Source organism: Poromitra crassiceps (assembly GCF_964638095.1).
Source record: "Poromitra crassiceps genome assembly, chromosome: 7".
Taxonomy (NCBI): Eukaryota; Metazoa; Chordata; class Actinopteri; order Beryciformes; family Melamphaidae; genus Poromitra; species Poromitra crassiceps.
Genome location: NC_139628.1, coordinates 58,781,751 through 58,798,796, shown reverse-complemented (window position 1 = coordinate 58,798,796; position 17,046 = coordinate 58,781,751). Strand labels below are relative to the sequence as shown.

At 42.3% G+C, this 17,046-nt stretch overlaps 1 protein-coding gene and 1 long non-coding RNA gene across 2 annotated transcripts; one reads left to right on the top strand and one right to left on the bottom strand.

Annotated features, from left to right (window-relative positions):
* Nucleotides 1-492: 492 nt before the first annotated feature.
* LOC310780319 (complement C1q-like protein 2) lies at nt 493-2,747 on the bottom strand. Its single transcript, XM_083640892.1, has 4 exons — nt 2,471-2,747; nt 2,252-2,317; nt 1,273-1,404; nt 493-953 (listed from the first exon to the last, which is right to left on the bottom strand). Exons 1-4 carry the CDS (start codon nt 2,697-2,699, stop codon nt 670-672), a joined length of 711 nt encoding a protein of 236 aa, XP_083497018.1. The 5' UTR covers nt 2,700-2,747; the 3' UTR covers nt 493-669.
* Nucleotides 2,748-11,177: 8,430 nt separating this feature from the next.
* Nucleotides 11,178-15,810, top strand: LOC310779861. The gene is made up of 3 exons (XR_014552868.1): nt 11,178-11,294; nt 12,532-12,624; nt 13,789-15,810. It is a non-coding gene; the product is annotated as an uncharacterized lncRNA (long non-coding RNA).
* The last annotated feature ends 1,236 nt before the right edge of the window (nt 15,811-17,046 follow it).

Here is a 17,046-nt window from a genome sequence, read left to right as displayed (position 1 = left end):
TCCTCATTTAGAAAAGCATTCTCGAGAGACTTGTTTACAATCTTAGCAAAATCATATCTTAAAGGTACCTTTTGCTTTTTCAGCATGCTTACCTGTTGTCTATAAAAGACATAAGTCCCCCCCCCCTCCCCCGGCAGCAAAAATCGTTAAGTTTAGCAGCTTATTATTCTACTGCTCTGATGAATCAGCTCTATGACGGGGCAATGACTGGATTGTACAAGGTGGCATATTTTATAGTTGGTGACCAATTACTTCACACCTCAAAATCACCAGAAATACTAGGAATCTCCACATCCTAGGACCCCCCCCCACCCTAAGATTAATGCTATCTAACACACACACACACACACACACACACACACACACACACACACACACACACATATATATATATATATATATATATATATATATATACTGTAAGATAGATAGATATAGATATAGATATAGATATAGATATAGATATAGATATAGATATAGATAGTCATGACAAACGGCGTGATATATTTTTTTCATTCTTAAAATGTTGCCATCCTATGAAATGCAATACAAAAACATTCAAGGTGTGCCATAATAAAGTTGTTCAAGTTACAATTGATGTACAATGATTGAGATGATTATGATATTAGATGATATTATAGCGTGAGTGTCTCATCGTCTTCATACCATCTACATTGGGAAAAGGAGGAAGCCACTGAAGGTCGTATGTCCATTCAGGTTATCAAAAACTCTGGCGTTCTCCCACAATTCCATGTGTACATTGTCGCCATAGGCCAGTTGTAGGATGACGGCGTTGCTGCTGCTGTCGGAGCCGTCGTCGACTGAGAGGGACTCATACGTTGAAACTTGCCGGACGCCATTCTTCATTAAAATGGCCCCCATGAGGTGAGTGTTGTAGCCATAGGTGCTGAAGCTGAAGTAGTAGAGGCCCGTCACCGGCGCCGTGAAGATACCTGCCAGCAAAGACAAACAGATGGTACCCAAATGACATGCAAATGACATGCAGATGACATGCAGAGTGGGGTTTGAATTTGAACCAGAGCTGCTCTGGAGGCAGACATATTGTTATTGGTTGAGTTACTTACTATTACTATTTCCCTTTATGGCAAACCCCACTCTGGTTATGATCATTTCTACACTATTTGACTGTGAGACACACGCACGAGCGCGCACACATGCACGCACACACACACACACACACACACACACACACACACACACACACACACACACACACACACACTCTCTCTCTCTCTCTCTCTCTCTCTCTACCTGTGTTTTGGTCGTAACCGTCGCAAGTGTTGGAGAAGACCCGTTTGAAAACCAGGGTTTTGTCTGTGCTGGGTCCTTCGTAAACCTCACCAGCATTTGCCAAGGAGGTGGAGAATGCGACCCGAGGGCCGGCTGTGAACAGAACAAGGAGATATTTCAAGTGTTTACAGGAAACTATAGCAGTCCATAAAAGACGGGTTATACTTTATCTGCAATCCCCCAAAACAACCATTTGAAGGATTATACCCTGGACAAGCCCCCAAATTCCCCCAAAGTTTTTCATCCTCCATCAACAGTTCACTCCTGCTTTTGACTGAATGCTCAGACTCATAGTGTCAGATGAAAATAAGAAAGGTAATAAAGGTAATAATAATAATAATAATAATAATAATAATAATAATAATAATAAAGGTAATAATAATAATAATAATAATAATAATAAAGGTAATAATAATAATAATAATAATAATAATAAAGGTAATAATAATAATAATAATAATAATAATAATAATAATAATACAAAATTGCTGTGTAAGCTTGCAGAGGCCTTTTCAAAATCAATCATTACAGAAAAATGACAGAAAATAGTAAGTACAGAAAAACATTTAGCATGTCCAAGAGAGAACAGTGTAACACATCAGCTACAGTAATTATCTTTTGGAGCAAAACAGTGCACATTGAACTTGAATACAGCAGGGGACACTGGGGACGGTTGCAACACTTTTTGAATTTCTCTCAGAGACTTTTTGGACTAGACCAACCCAATTTTGATCAAACTTTGATCTGTCTTCTAATTACCCATACCATTTAAAGATGATTACATATGACATATCATGATTACATATGACATATCATTTGCAATATTTATTTGAATGGAAGAAGTCAGATGTTACAACCGACTCCATCCCTGGGAACAGTTGCAACATGAGTCGGGGACGGTTGCAACATCTTAAAAATACGGTACGTGTGATTATCTTACCTTTACCACCACTCGCTTTCAGCTTCTCGATCTCCTCCTCTGTCGCATTCAGTCTCATTTGCATGTCTGTAAAAGAAAAAGAAAAAGTTAGTAATAATGTAAATGTTTGAAGACACTAGAGCGAATGCATTACCTTTAGATAATGACTCATAAGGTGCAGTCATCATCAGCTGTCCTGTAAACAGTGATAATACCTGCAGACGGCATCTGTTCTCATACCTTGATTCTCTTTCTTCAGTCGGTCTGTTTCAGCTCTCTGCTCCGTCAGCTCGTCGACCGTGGTGTTGAGCCTGGCCTCCAGAGCGTCCAGATCACCCTGCAGTTTGTCCGTCTCCTTCACCTCTCTCAGCGGCGCACCGAAATAAGTTTCAAGATTCAAGAGTTCAGCAACCGCTGACTCCACAAACAGGCATCCCAGCAGGGTCAGTAGAACACATTTGAGTCCCATTTTGATCGGCTCTTAAACTGTGTGGACTCTTTGCTGTTTTCCTTGCTGTGTTTCTGATTGTGGAACGCTGTCTTTTCTTAATGGGCTATTTATCCGTTCTCTCTGGGAAGGAGGGTCCTCCTCTCTGAAGGAGGGTCCTCTCTGAAGGAGGGTCCTCTCTGAAGGAGGGTCCTCCTCTCTGAAGGAGGGTCCCGGTCATCAGTGATTAAGCAATCATGAGGTTTAGGCCCTTAGAGAGCGACTGCTGGGAAGTGTGTCTGCCAGTAAAACATGGCTGCCAGGAAAACATGCCCATTCATCAGCTATTTGTTTGTGATGGAAAGGGAAATGTGCAGCAATGCCAGTGGTATTTCAAAATGTAAACATGGCCAGTAATTAGTTTCCATGCAGGCTTGTTGTAAGCTGCTGAATATGAGGAGTTTCAGGGGGAAAAACGATGCCTGGCTAAATGTTGTTATGACTTATGCTCATGTAACGGCGTTGTGTAGGTGGTACTTGCAGCAACCCGTGTTAAGGGCTTACTCAGGGGTGGATTCGAACTGCCGACCTTCGGCTTGCTGGACGGACACGCTGACCACTTCACCAAGAGAGCTAGCTTCCTTGGCGGAGCTGATTAACGTGCCTTTATACTGGGGGGAGTGAGTTTAACCAACCTACTCGCTACCACTCGGGACTCACGATGACTCACACTCATTCAGTTACACTCACCCCCTTAAACTCACTCCACACCCACTGGGCATCCAGGTCACGGCACCAATGTAACGGCGTTGTGTTGGTGGTACTTGCAGCAACCCATGTTAAGGGCTTACCCAGGGGTGGATTCGAACTGTCGACCTTCGGCTTGCTGGACGCACCCGCTAACCACTGCACCCTGGGTAAGCCCTTATTATTATTATGAGCCATTGCACAAAATTCAGCACATATGACAGTAAAGGTCTTTGTGCTCTAACTCCACTGTATGGTCTCTAACTCCACTATATGTCCTTATACAAATTGTATTTGGGCTACGTGAGAACGACACACAAAGGGCTTCCTCTCTTTCACAGTTATAACCTGCCACTTCAACAACAACATGCAAATAGTACTTAATGGTTAATCTTGATTGTAGTTAACGGTTCATCTTGATTTCCCATTTATTTTGTTGGCAATATCCCATTGAGGATGATGTAGCCTGATGTAGCCTGATATGACCTATAATGTTGTTGTTGTTGTTGTTGTTGTTGTTGTTGTTGTTGTTGTTGTTGTTGCTATATATTTTTGGTGTTAAAGCCCCATTCAGCAACTTTTCCAAGTTTCGCTATTGGAGAAACTGCACCATCTGGGTGCAATAGTATCGATATTACCCACTGCCCCCCCCCCCCCCAATCCCCCCCCCCCCCCCTTTTTCAAACCCAGCCGTCAGTATTGGAGTAGTTCCGGACTGTAATCCCTGTACTTTTTCCAACAAATGGATTGTACCTGTATAATATTGAAGTGTGCCTTGTTACTCATTCAAAACAGTAATAATGTCTCATGTTCCATGTTGCTAATCTGAGTATATTTAGAAACCATTACTGCCGGCTGCACATGTATGTATGTATGTATTGTTTGTGTGAAATTGTATTGTATGTAGGTATGTCCACGTATGTCCTGTTTGTTTTGGGGACTACGGATGGAAATTAGCCTCGTGCCATGTGCAACGTGTTCGAGCCTCGTGCTCGAGTCTCGTGCTAAATCCGACAATTTTTACACTCTGATTATGTTCTTTGTGTCCATTAATTTTGCACTGTCCCGTCTAAATAAACAAATAAACTGTAAACTGATATCGATATCGCTGTTCAAAGTCAACAAAACACAGCACCAGAAAGCTCTATGTACATGTTGTGACAAATAATAATCCATAGTTACGTGAAACGTCATTTTCGTAGCAAATCTGCATCGAGTTACTTCCTTGTTTCCAGGAACACAACGCTCGCGCTGTACAGTGCATGCGCGCATCTTGCCACCGGGACGCAGGCACCAAACTGCTTAGTCCCAGGAGAGGCCTTTGGAGGGCGCTGTGTGACCAATATAGGTGACATTCTCCCTGTTACAAGTCACTCTACCATCCTCAATGACTAAAAAGCTGTTATATTAAGGGGAAAAAGTGACTGATTGGGGCTTTAACTCATTCCCCGCCATTGGCGTCTATAGACGTAGACGTCAACCCGTCTTTTCACCGCCATGCAATAGATGGCAGTCTTAGCCACCTTATGAAGTGGTACCATAACTGTATATTCCTCCGCAAGCCAGAGATATTGCCTCACAAAACCAGCGAGTGTTTTCACCATCGATCTCCCTTCATGGAGGGAGTGACTACCAGGAAGCACCAGACCCACGGGGAAGATGAGAGCGTTACTCGCTTCACTGCACAAACAGATAACTAAAGAACGGAACAAGGCAGAAACAAAAGTTTTCCCCCCATGACAGTAGAGGCTTTCTTCTGTCTTTTGGGATATGCAGTGTTTAAATAGTCATAGAAGAAAATATTCTGTGGGTCCCGGAAAATCACTGAAAAGGTCAGAAACCCTGGTGGGTAATGAGTCCAATGTTGGTTTAATCTCTGTTTCTCTTTTGCCCCACTTCAAACAGTATTCAAACAGGCTCAATTATAGAAAATAATCATGATGACTTCTGATGGTTCTCATTTTTGAAGAAGTCCCGCAGACCTGCCCACTGGCCCACATTGGTTTTGGCCATTTTTATTTTATTCGCATCCCTCCTCAAATTGACTACTGCCTGCATGTCATGAAATGGCAATAATAATAATAATAATAATAATAATAATAAAATAAAAAGAAGATTAGCATCTGACATGTCTGTGCCTGTGTTGTTCCCGGCTTATGATGAACAGTGTCAAGTCATAATGCATCGTGATGAGCAAAATATTATTGTGCACAAAAAAGGAAATTGAAAAGCACAAATATTTCACCATCAAAAGAATTATGACACACAGTGGTGACCTTTCAGAGACGTATACATACGCTGCAGTAAAAACAGACAACTTCAAATTCACAAATGTAACCTAGCATTTTGAAGGTAGCTCAAAATAGTTATGCGACAGGTGATCAGTTGACCTATACTGCTCTCCTGTCATATACTGTAGAGGGATGGTTCGGATTCTTTTGAAGTGGGGTTTTTTGGGGTACCTGCCGACAGTCAGTGTACTACATGCTTGCAAAAGATGTCATTTACACCCTGTTTTTAGCTGAAATCTGCACTGTACGGCTGGAAGTACAAGTAGGCTAAGTACAAGTGGGTGCTGCACCAACTGCTACACTGCAGATTTCAGCTAAAGACATGGCGTCTTTTCAAGTCAACTTGGCATCTCAGGGCTTGTTGGATTACACCAGGTGAGCAGTAAGGATGCATTTATTTATTTTTTCCATCCTGAACGTTTTTGCTCGTGACCCTGTTCACACTCACAGACACCTACTTCCTGTTCACACTCACAGACACCTACTTCCTGTTCACACTCACAGACACCTACTTCCCTGACGCAGCCGCTCTCCATTTCTCCAAACTGGGTCCGCGTGCCGGCTGCATTCTACTCAATAGTACACTGACTGACGGCAAGTACCTCATACAACCCCACATCAAAAAATCTGAACTATCCCTTTAATGTTATTTCTTAAAGCTTCAGGGACATGATCATGTACTCATTCTTAAAATTGTTAATATCATTACATTGTAATGATTTCCAAGTTGGCTTTCATGTGATTATAGATTTTGATTTGCAACTGTCTTCCTGGTGTTTGTACAAATGTAATCTGGGGCGGCTGTAGCTCAGGAGGTAGAGCGGGTCGTCACTGAACGCTTTGGATGACAGAGGTCGGTGGTTCGATTCCCGGCTCCTCCAGTCTGCATGTCGAAGTGTCCTTGGGCAAGATACTGAACCCCAAAATTGCTCCTGATGGTGTGCCAGCACCCTGCGTGGCAGCTTGTCACCATTGGTGTATGAATGGGTGAATGTACCTACTGATTGTAAAGCAGTTTGGATAAAAGCGCTATATAAATGCAGACCATTTACCATAATCTAAATCAGTGAGTTAATGAATTGTGTTGTGGGGAGGCTTATTATTTATATTGACCAATCTCTACAGTAATAAAAAATAGTGATTCAACCAAGAATTGTAGAAGTGTGGCCCATATCTCCTTTATGAATATTTATTCATGTATTTAGGTATACTTTTTTTTTTTTATTCTTCGGTGTGGGTTGGGGGTTAAGGATCACAGGTCAGCTTGGTTCCAGCCTTAAAACTTGTTATATAAGGATTTTTCAAAAAGTCTATGGAGAAAATGAATAGGGAACCTCACGAAAAGTCACGTGACTGTCGAGCTCTAGTGCTGTGGTGTTCAGCAATATTGGTTTTTAGGTGCCGCGTCTAACCCGTCTATCCCTAACCCTAACCCCCCCACAGCCTGCAATGCCAATAGCCCACAAGCAGAACCAGCTGCGAGGCGACGTGCAGCATGTCGGTGGACCGGCATGGTGGGCTTCAGCCCTAAGCCTAACCCCTAACCCTCACCCCTAAGCCTAACCCCTCACCCCTAAGCCTAACCCCTGCACCTAAGCCTAACCCATAAGGCTTATGGGTTAGGCTAATAGTTGAAAAATGAATAAAAAGCTTGCACACTGCAAGGGCTCCTAGTTTGTGTTTTTTATTTCAAACACCCAACAAAAAAGTGATGTTTCGAGCAAAGCTCTTCATCAGACATCTGATGAAGAGCTTTGCTCGAAACATCACTTTTTTGTTGGGTGTTTGAAATAAAAAACACAAACTAGGAGCCCTTGCAGTGTGCAAGCTTTTTATTCATTTTTCACTTATTGTTCACCTTTGAGCTCAGCCCCTGCCCAACTTGGTTTTTGGATGTGCGTGTATCCTCTTTGATACTGTTAGGCTAATAGTTGCCCACCCCAGCTGCCATAAGCCCTCACCCTAACCCCTAAGCCTAAACCCTGACCCTAACGGACTGTCGGCTGTCGGCACTGCGGGTGGTCGGCATAGCGAGGCGGGGTCGGCAAACAGTTCTTAAGAACCGAGTCAGTGTCAATGATGTGCTAATGCTGTTTAATGGCAGTTAGGGCTTGAGGTCAGAGATATGTGGACAATAAATGCTGTCCTTGTAGGCGAGCATCAATACTTAAAATTGATGCGGGCAGAAATTGGGAGCCAGTGGAGGGATATGAACAGTGGCTTGACATGTGCTCTCTTGGCCTGGTTGAAGACCAGAAACACGCCACGTTCTGGACCATCCGCAGAGGTTTGAGCGTACAGCCGGGAGCCCTGCAGTAAGGAGTTCGTAGTCGAAGCCTGATATTCCAAAAGCCTGTAGGAGTTGTGCTGCGTGTTCACACAGTTCTAGGGTCTGATCTTCCAGATGGTGTAGCAGGCAGATCGGCATGACCGAACAACAGAATCATGACACCCAAGTTTCCGGCAAGGTTTGTGAGAATGAGCTGAGCTGAATGGAATTGGACACTGATCTGCTACTGGCTGGTATGACCAGTATATCTCAATAGGTTTGACAAGGAGCTCAGTTGACAGGTTCTGCTGAAGATGACGTTCCATAGTTCATCCATGCTGAGATATCAGCGAGACATGGTGATATCCGTGCCGATGCTCGCGGGGTCTGGCGGGAACGACAGGAAACATCATATTAAAACATCAACCTGAACCTGGTGTGTGTGTGTGTGTGTGTTTGCTTGTTTGCTTGTTCTGTTTATATGTATTTAGATTTGTTTCAGCCAGCAGTTATGTTTCCTTGAACACCATAGATTACCACTCAAAGCAGTAAATTATGAGCCACTGCGCACACAATTCAGCACATTCAACAGTAAAGGTCTTTGTGTTCTAACTTCACTATATGGCCTCTAACTTCACTATTATGTCCTTAGTCAAATGTTATTTGGGCTTACGTAAGAACGACACACAAAAGGCCTTCCTCTCTTTGACAGTTATAACCTGCCACTTCAACAACAAAATTCAAATAATAGTTAATAGTTAATCTCCAATGACTTTGTTGCCTGGCAACATTCCATTGAGGATGATGTAGCCTACATACGGCCTCATGCTTTGCACCTAGACTGAGTGAAAAACACCAAAGTAAAGATCGCTCGTCACCAAAGGTGTCGCCAAAATCAGGAAAAACACAAAACAACCTCAAACAACAGACTCCTTTCAGGTGTTTGATGAGAACTTTCTGTATCTACTGGCTCATGATGTTTCTTCATTGAGAGATGGCTGAGATGGCCACATTTGGACGGCGCACCAAAAGACAAAGACGCCATAATCAGAATGTGGAATAGTATTTGTCATCTTCATGTCAATCCCTTGTCACTCTAGGGTAACATGCTCGGACAAGATCGGTCGCATGTCGCACTGCTCCATTTGTGTAGAAACGTGATTTTATGAGAAAATATTTATTTTGGCTGTTTTGGGGTTTCACCAGATTTTAGTCAAATAAAGCCTTGGCTTTCATAAATATAATTTTGAAGCTCATAAAGTTATGGTGACAAGCAGAAGTAGCTGACTTTCTCAAAATTTGAGGCCCTTTTTCTCAAAAACAGTTAAGACATAAAGGGGTGTATCTCACTCAATCTCTGGAGTAGAAAAATTATTTTGATTGGAAGAAAACGTACCTTCTCCTCTCTCCAACACTGTATAAAACTCAAAATGTGTTTCAGGGTCAACGGGTGACCCCGTTAGTGCTGATTACCAATTACCTGCAGGTGTAACTGAGGTGCAGGTGCACTGAAAGAATTTACTGCATGGTGTAGTAATGTTTAGTAAAGAACTGACATAATTTCTACTTAGTAATATTAGGAAGTATAATTTCTAAATATTATTTTGTAATATGTACACATTTTATTCTTGAAAATACATTAAATGTGTGGGATGGGTACATTTTAGTAAGAATGTTTGCGTAATATTTACTTACATAATACATAATAATATTTACATACATAATCCTAAAAACAGTAAGTAAATTAACTGTGTGGAATGGGTACATTTTTGTAAGAATGTTTGCGTAATATTTACTTACATAATACATAATAATATTTACATACCTAATCCTTAAAACAGTAGGTACATTTTAATCAAACATAGCTTTATTTAATCCGCGCATGCGCATTTGCACCAGGCAGTTCTCTTTCGGTTTCAAGCACATGGAGGAGTTGGTGCGTGGCTGCATTTTTGCAAGAGGATTGACTTGGTTGCAAGGTAAGTCTGCCTTTCTGTTTAATTCGATGTGTGATACTAATAGTGGAGCCGTGTGCGTTTGTGATACTTGTTGATATGTTACTGTTCATATTTTAATCTCATAAACTCCTGTTGGTAACAGTGCAGTGCAGCTGCACCGCGCCTGGTAATAGTTGCCGCCATTTGACTGCCCTGTATTTTGAGCTGAACAATTCACAGTTTAAGCTGCCTAGTTGCTCTTGTCAGTCCACTCTCGTTCCCCACCAGTGTGGGACTGAGTATCCCGTCAGTCCCGCGCTGTGGAAGAGCTAATTTAATGTAACGTTATGTCTGGACATGCCTGTGGCTGCGTTGGTTCTCTCGCTCTCGCTTGCTCGCTCGCTCTCTCTCTCTCTCTCTCTCTCTCTCTCTCTCTCTCTCTCTCTCTCTCTCTCTCTCTCTCTCTCTCTCTCTCTCTCTCTCTCTCTCTCGCTCTCTCTCTCTCTCTCTTTAATGTAACTTATGTCTGGACATACATGCCTGTGGCTGCATTCGGCTCTCACTCTCTCTCTCTCTCTCTCGCTCTCTCTCTCTCTCTCTCTCTCTCTCTCTCTTTCTCTCTCTCTCTCTCTCTCTGTGCTGTGCTCACTGCATTTGCATCACACACACACACACACACACTCACACACACACACACACACACACACACACACACACACACACACACACACACACACACACACACAGAATGAATGTCTTTAAAAAAGGGCTAGTCTGCACACAATGAAAGAATGTGTGAATACTTTTGCAATTAGGTGAATGTGATCCATGAAATTCACCTGTAAAAAAACATGTCTCTGTCAACAGGACACAGGGCAGCACCACAGCTGCAGGATGAGACAGTGGAGTGACACTGCAACATTAGTCAGGCAAGTAGAAATGTAATGCATTCTATCATGTTGCTGTTACTTATTTCCCCCTATCCTAATGTGATATAAAATTGTGGCTAAATGTTTTAGATCGGGGCTGAGATTATTCTCTGACTGGAGGGGAAAATAATAAATGATCTCTGAACTATCTCTTTAACCAAATCACATACATTTAGGCTATTCTATGTGATCTCCTTTTGATAACTAATGAAATAATGATATATGTTTTAACTTCCATTCACTGAGCCTTCCCTGAAACTGTTTGGAGTCCCCCTGGGGAGGCCCGCCTCTCACTTAGAAAACCTCTGTTTTAGACCATTGTTTTAATATCACAATTGTGTCTGTTACAGGATGACCTTACTCCTACGATGAGTCGAGAGTGGACAGTTGAGGGAGGAGGACACACCACACCAAGCAAGGTGTTGTGGGGACAACTGAGGCCGTTCCTGGACAAACTGAGTCAGGTGTGCTTGTTTAAAAAAAAATCAGGAAGACACACCAATCCAATCCATACACAGCACAAATCCTCCATCTTTCCACCCATGGCTCTTGTAGGGGTGGGAATCACACGTTTGATCTCAATACAATACTATATGGATTCATTGGACAATGATGCAATATTTGCCAATATCACGATTTCTATACGATTCGATTGAGCGGCTGCAATCGATATTAGACTATATGCATTGATTTATATCCGAGAGGGGAGCGAATATCCTCTCCCTATTTTTCTTGCGTGCTTGCTATGGTGCTCGCATTGTTTGTATGCGAAAGAGTACGCTAATAATTCATATTGATGTTTTCACTGTCCATCGATGCTGAACAGTCACATGACATCTCTTGCCCCGGAAGTGAGTTTCCCATAATTTTTTTCCATAGACATTTAAAAAACCCTTATATAACAAGTTTTAAGGCTGGAACCAAGCCAACTCGTGACCTACTGAACTGTGAGTGACCATAAAACATTTAACTTGGAGCAAAAACAAAAAATGTATCAGATCATTGAATCGATGCATCAATGCAGATCGATGTATCGTTCCACCCCGAGGCTCTTGCTCCGTAGCCTGGTAAACCAGCCCGTCACGTGAACTCACATTTCATTTGGTTCTCCGTGACGGTCTGGCCCCGACGCCAGTGGGGGGGTTTAGCAGAAGCGGAAGAGCCAATCAGCGACTCCGCTGGGATTGACAGCGCAAGTTGGCCAATCAGGAACGCCACTAGCACTGCACTAACAAAACAGTAATGGCCGCCTCCTTGCCTGATGGTCTCGAGGAGTCATGTCAGCGTTTGTCTAGTTTAAACAGCCATAAAGTGCAGTTATTGCAGAAATAGACTCAATAACAACAATTAAGCAAGTACAGGAGTATCGCCGCGACCGCAGAGTTTCTTGGCGGAAAATATGTTTTTGCCATTCTCCCGAGTGGATTTGGGTTTGATTGGATCCGACGCTGATTGGCTGAAGGAGTTGTCTGTCAAGGCAACTAAGCCCGCCCATGCTCCCGCCCCTGCTAAACCCCCCCCATGGCATCGGGGCCAGACCGTCACGCAGAACCAAATGAAATGTGAGTTCACGTGACGGGCTGGTTTACCAGGCTACTTGCTCCGTGCACTCAAATCACATGTTGTGTTCTCTCTTGACAGTTCATCGTGTATGAATAATGGTTCAGTATTGACACAATATTTGTTGTGCTCTGTTCACAGAACCAAAGCATTGAGATGAGACATGAAGCTGTTATCTGCACCTTCATACTGTACCTTGGCGAGAAAGAAGAGGAACTTTTTGACGAATGCCAGGTAATGCATGATTTTTTTAACACTTTAAAATATTAATTTGTTATTATTTAAAATGCTAATTAACGGTAAGAGAGGAAGGCAGACGAAGGGATGGAGGGAAGGGATGGAGATATTACACTCAGCGATGGCCCAAATGGCAGATAAAAAAAATAAAAAATCATAATGTATCATCTGGAAGAACAAACTCAATTTCAATGATTCAAATTAAGTACAATCACAAAAATTAAACGTGCTCTACGGTTACAAAGCCATAGGTGGGCCTTTTCCATTGGCCCCTTTGGCCACTTGAGCTAAACCATGTCACCCTGATTTATGTTTCCTTTACCACTTTAAATGCGCCGAGCCTTGCCCGACATGGACATGGGGCCAAAGGCACGGCTCATGTGATCAGGAAATGGTACAGTAAAATGAAGCAGATATCTGAAAGTACAAACCGAAACACAAGAGACAAATTAAACATCAAACCACAGAGATTGAATTATTAGAAGCTAGAAAATAACACTTGAGAGGCTTTTAAACACACCTTTCTCTCTGCTCTCTCCACTCTGGAGAGAGACAGGAGAGTTTGCTATTACAACCTAACCTATGCTGCAACACAGCTGTTTGTTTGAGGGGGAGGAGGGGGGTCGTCAAGGGTTGACTGAGGCGTTGCTGCAGCTCGCTTGCAATTTTGCAACCCGCTCGAGGTGGGTCTAGTGTGCTTTGGTCCCATTCCAGAGAAGGTCCATCTCGATCACAGCTCGGCATGGCTTGGCACATAAAAAAAATTGTAATGGAAACTGAAATCAGCTCGACATGGCATGGCTTTACACAGCTAAAGGTGACAATGTGAAAGGTCAATTAAGGTGCAGAGGCACACGATTGGCTGAAAGCAACATGTATGCAGGGGCTACAATCTGGAATGCAGCCATCTTGTGCCATGTTCTGCAAATATTTTATGAATGCTGGCTTACTGTAAAAGCATCACAGCGTGAACTTACTGTAGATTTGACACAATTTAACATAATCTGAGCTATGTTTAATAAAGATCATTTTTAACACTACTGTATGTGTTCATTCTGCCCTGACAATGTAATCACTTCAAATGATTCAATCACTCTATTTTGTATTTGTTTCTCAACTGAATTGTCTTCTTTTTTCTTGTCAATTGTATGAGGGGGACAGTCGCAGTGATGCCACTCAACACATCCTCAAGATCCTGGTCGTCCATGGTGCTGATCGAGAGGAGCCAGTGGATGTATCCGTCGTCCTTGAGGGCAAGGAGATGTCAGGATGCGACAGTACTGCTGTCGCCATGGCAAGTACTGTACAATCTGCTGCTGGTACGCCTCAAATCACTTCTCCATCTTGCAAAAGACTGTAACAATTCACCTGCATTGGACCCTCGTCTCGCATACAGCAGCTTGTGGACTTTCCAATGTCATGACAGACATTAATCAATAACAGATGCATCTGATATAGAATGGTTGTTTTTTTGCTGTAACTGAATGTTCATTCAAGTGTCTGCTTTTCTGTAAAATGTTTCCAAAGTCAAGTCCTGGACATATTTGACCAGATCCAACACAAGTCTTTTAGAGCAGTGGTTTTCAAAGGTTTTCACATCAAGGACCCCTACATGACACAAATTAGACCATGGACCACATTTGATAAGATTTTGTCCCAGGGTCCACCATCTGATACAATATTACAGAAAGTGTATGAAAATCCATGACCAAAATAGTCATACATTCTGTCATTGGATTACTTTTGGATGGAATTATAGTAAAAAAAAAAATGTCTGTCGCTTTTTGATGGGGATCTTCTTAAGGACCCGTGGGGATCCCCAGGACCCCACTTTGAGAATCACTGTTTTAGAGAGTCAGAACATTTATGGTCGCTATGATTAAGGCACTTAAAGGGATAGTTTGGTTTGTTTGAAGTGGGGTCCTATCAGCTAGTTGTATACACTAACTGAAATAGGTACAGTGTTCTGGACGCTGAGCGCACCGTCTATCGAGACCCAGCACTCCAAGCAACAGCATCCACAGCTCTGTCTCTAGTACACGGGGCCAATAACTAAAACGTAATTTAGCCACCTAAAACAACGCCCACCTAAACAAATCAATATCAGTGTACATGCAAGCTCTATTTTGACAATTTTCAGCACTTTACTTTACCGTCAAACAGCCCTCTCATTCGGCACTATTTCCTCCCAACGTAGAACTACCGTATTCCTCCGCTAAACACCTGCACAGAACACAGAGCCGCGGTTTACAAAACAGAAAGGCTTAGAAGAGAGACAAAACACTGACTTACCTTAGAGACAACAAGTCACCTGGCCTCTCACGTCTGGGACGTTTTCCCCAATTCATCCTGGGAATGGTGAAAAAGGTCTGCAGGACACCCCGGCATTTAGGCAGCCTATTATGGCAGTTCCTCGTATCTCTCTTTCTGCGTGTTCACTCTCTCTCTGCAAAAGTTCCTCTTCTGTATATTAGTCTCTCTGGTTCATAATTGTATTTGTCACCAAGGTGAATGGCATATCGTCCTCGCTATCAAAATCACTCATATTTTCGTTTGTGTATTATATTTGTTGTCTTCACTAACAAGCTGGGAGAAATAACCCAAAATAACAGCTGATCTGCGGAGTAATCCAGCGCCGCGGCTCTGTGCAGGCGTTTAGCGGAGGAATACGGCAATTGTACGGGTGGGAGAAAAAGTAGTACCGAATGAGAAGGCTGTTTGGCAGAAAAGTAAAGCGCTGAAAATTGTCAAAATAGAGCGTACATGTACACATATATCGATTTGTTTAGGTGGCCGTTGTTTTAGGTGGCTAAATTACGTTTTAGTTCTTGGCCCCGTCTACTAGAGAGACAGAGGTCTGGAGGCTGCTGCTTCAGATTGCTGGGTCTCGATAAACGGTGTGCTCAGCGTCCAGAACACTGTACCTATTTCAGTTAGTGTATGGAACTAGCTGATAGGACCCCACTTCAAACAAACCGAACTATCCCTTTAAGTGAATGATTTTTGAGTGGTCTTGTGTCTGCCCTGGTATGTCACCTTTTTCATTATCCATGTTTGCATCCCTGGTCAAGCTAATTCCACGGTTTTGTTGTTTCAACCATTTGGAAGGTTTTACGGAATGCACCTTAAGTAGATGCTTCCAGATGTCACATGTGATATGAACATTGGTGATTCATTGTTGGGAAAAAAATAAACTGTTAAATGGTATTTTAGTTGTGATTTGTGAATATTTCGTAACATTTATGGAAAACATGTAAAAACATTTACATAATAGACCCTTCTCACGGGGGCCATTTTGTGTCGAAAAGGCAGAATAAACACAGGTGCAAGCAAAACACTAATGAGGATTTCCAAATTCCAATCATGGAAGTTGGAAACCCTCATTAGTGTTTTGCTTACACCTGTGTTTACCCTGCCTTTTCGACACAAAATGGCCCCCTTGAGAAGGGTCTAATTATAGTGAGTAATTATTAAGTAATTAAAATGTCAAACAGAGAACAATACAGATGAATAAGATTTACTTGATAGTTTTAAATAACATTTACTTAAAGGTTTTAAGTAGATCTTACTTGATACTGGCAAGTGAGTTGTACTTAGTATTTCAGCACTAAAATTTACTTGAAAATCGCTGTGCAATTTGTCGCAGTGTTTTCTTTAAGTAAATCTTACAAATTATTTCTTTGAGTGTGTGTGATTGATTACCAATTACCTACTACAGGTGTAACTGAGGTGTCAGAGCAAGTCACATAAAATATAACTTTGTTCGCCACATGAGAATTTTGCATTTTGCAAACAAAACCTAACAATTATGGTTAAAATGTGCTCTTCATAATAGTTTTTAAATTGTATTTCACACATTCTTTAGGACAATTTCACACATTCTGGAAATCACCTCATGACCCACCCAGTGGCGTCCAGCGCCCCCTCGAGGGGTCCTGACCCCCACTTTGGGAACCACTGATAATAATAATAATAATAATAATAATAATAATAATAATAATAATAATAACAATAATTCATTTTATTTATACTGCACTTTTCATTCACAGAGAATCTAAGTGCTACAGAGTTAAAAACATAACAACAGACAGTACAACTAATAATAGTTAAAAAGTTAGCAGGCCCGTCTTGAAAGAGCTGAGAGTCTGTGCTGCTCTTAGGTGGTTTGGAAGGTTCCAGGTTCCAGAGGTGCGGTGCAGCAGAAGGCACGCTTACCCATGGTGTGGAGCTTGGTGCTGGGGACCTGGAGGAGCAAGCTGTTGGCAGATCTGAGGGTGCGGGTGGAGGTTTGTGGGGTGAAAATTATTTATCGTTCACACTTTATGACTCCATGTCGATCTCCAGATTTTGTGCAACACACATTTTTGTGACATGTTTGCTTTCTGTAAAATTCCCTCACTCCTCATTCAAGACATGTTC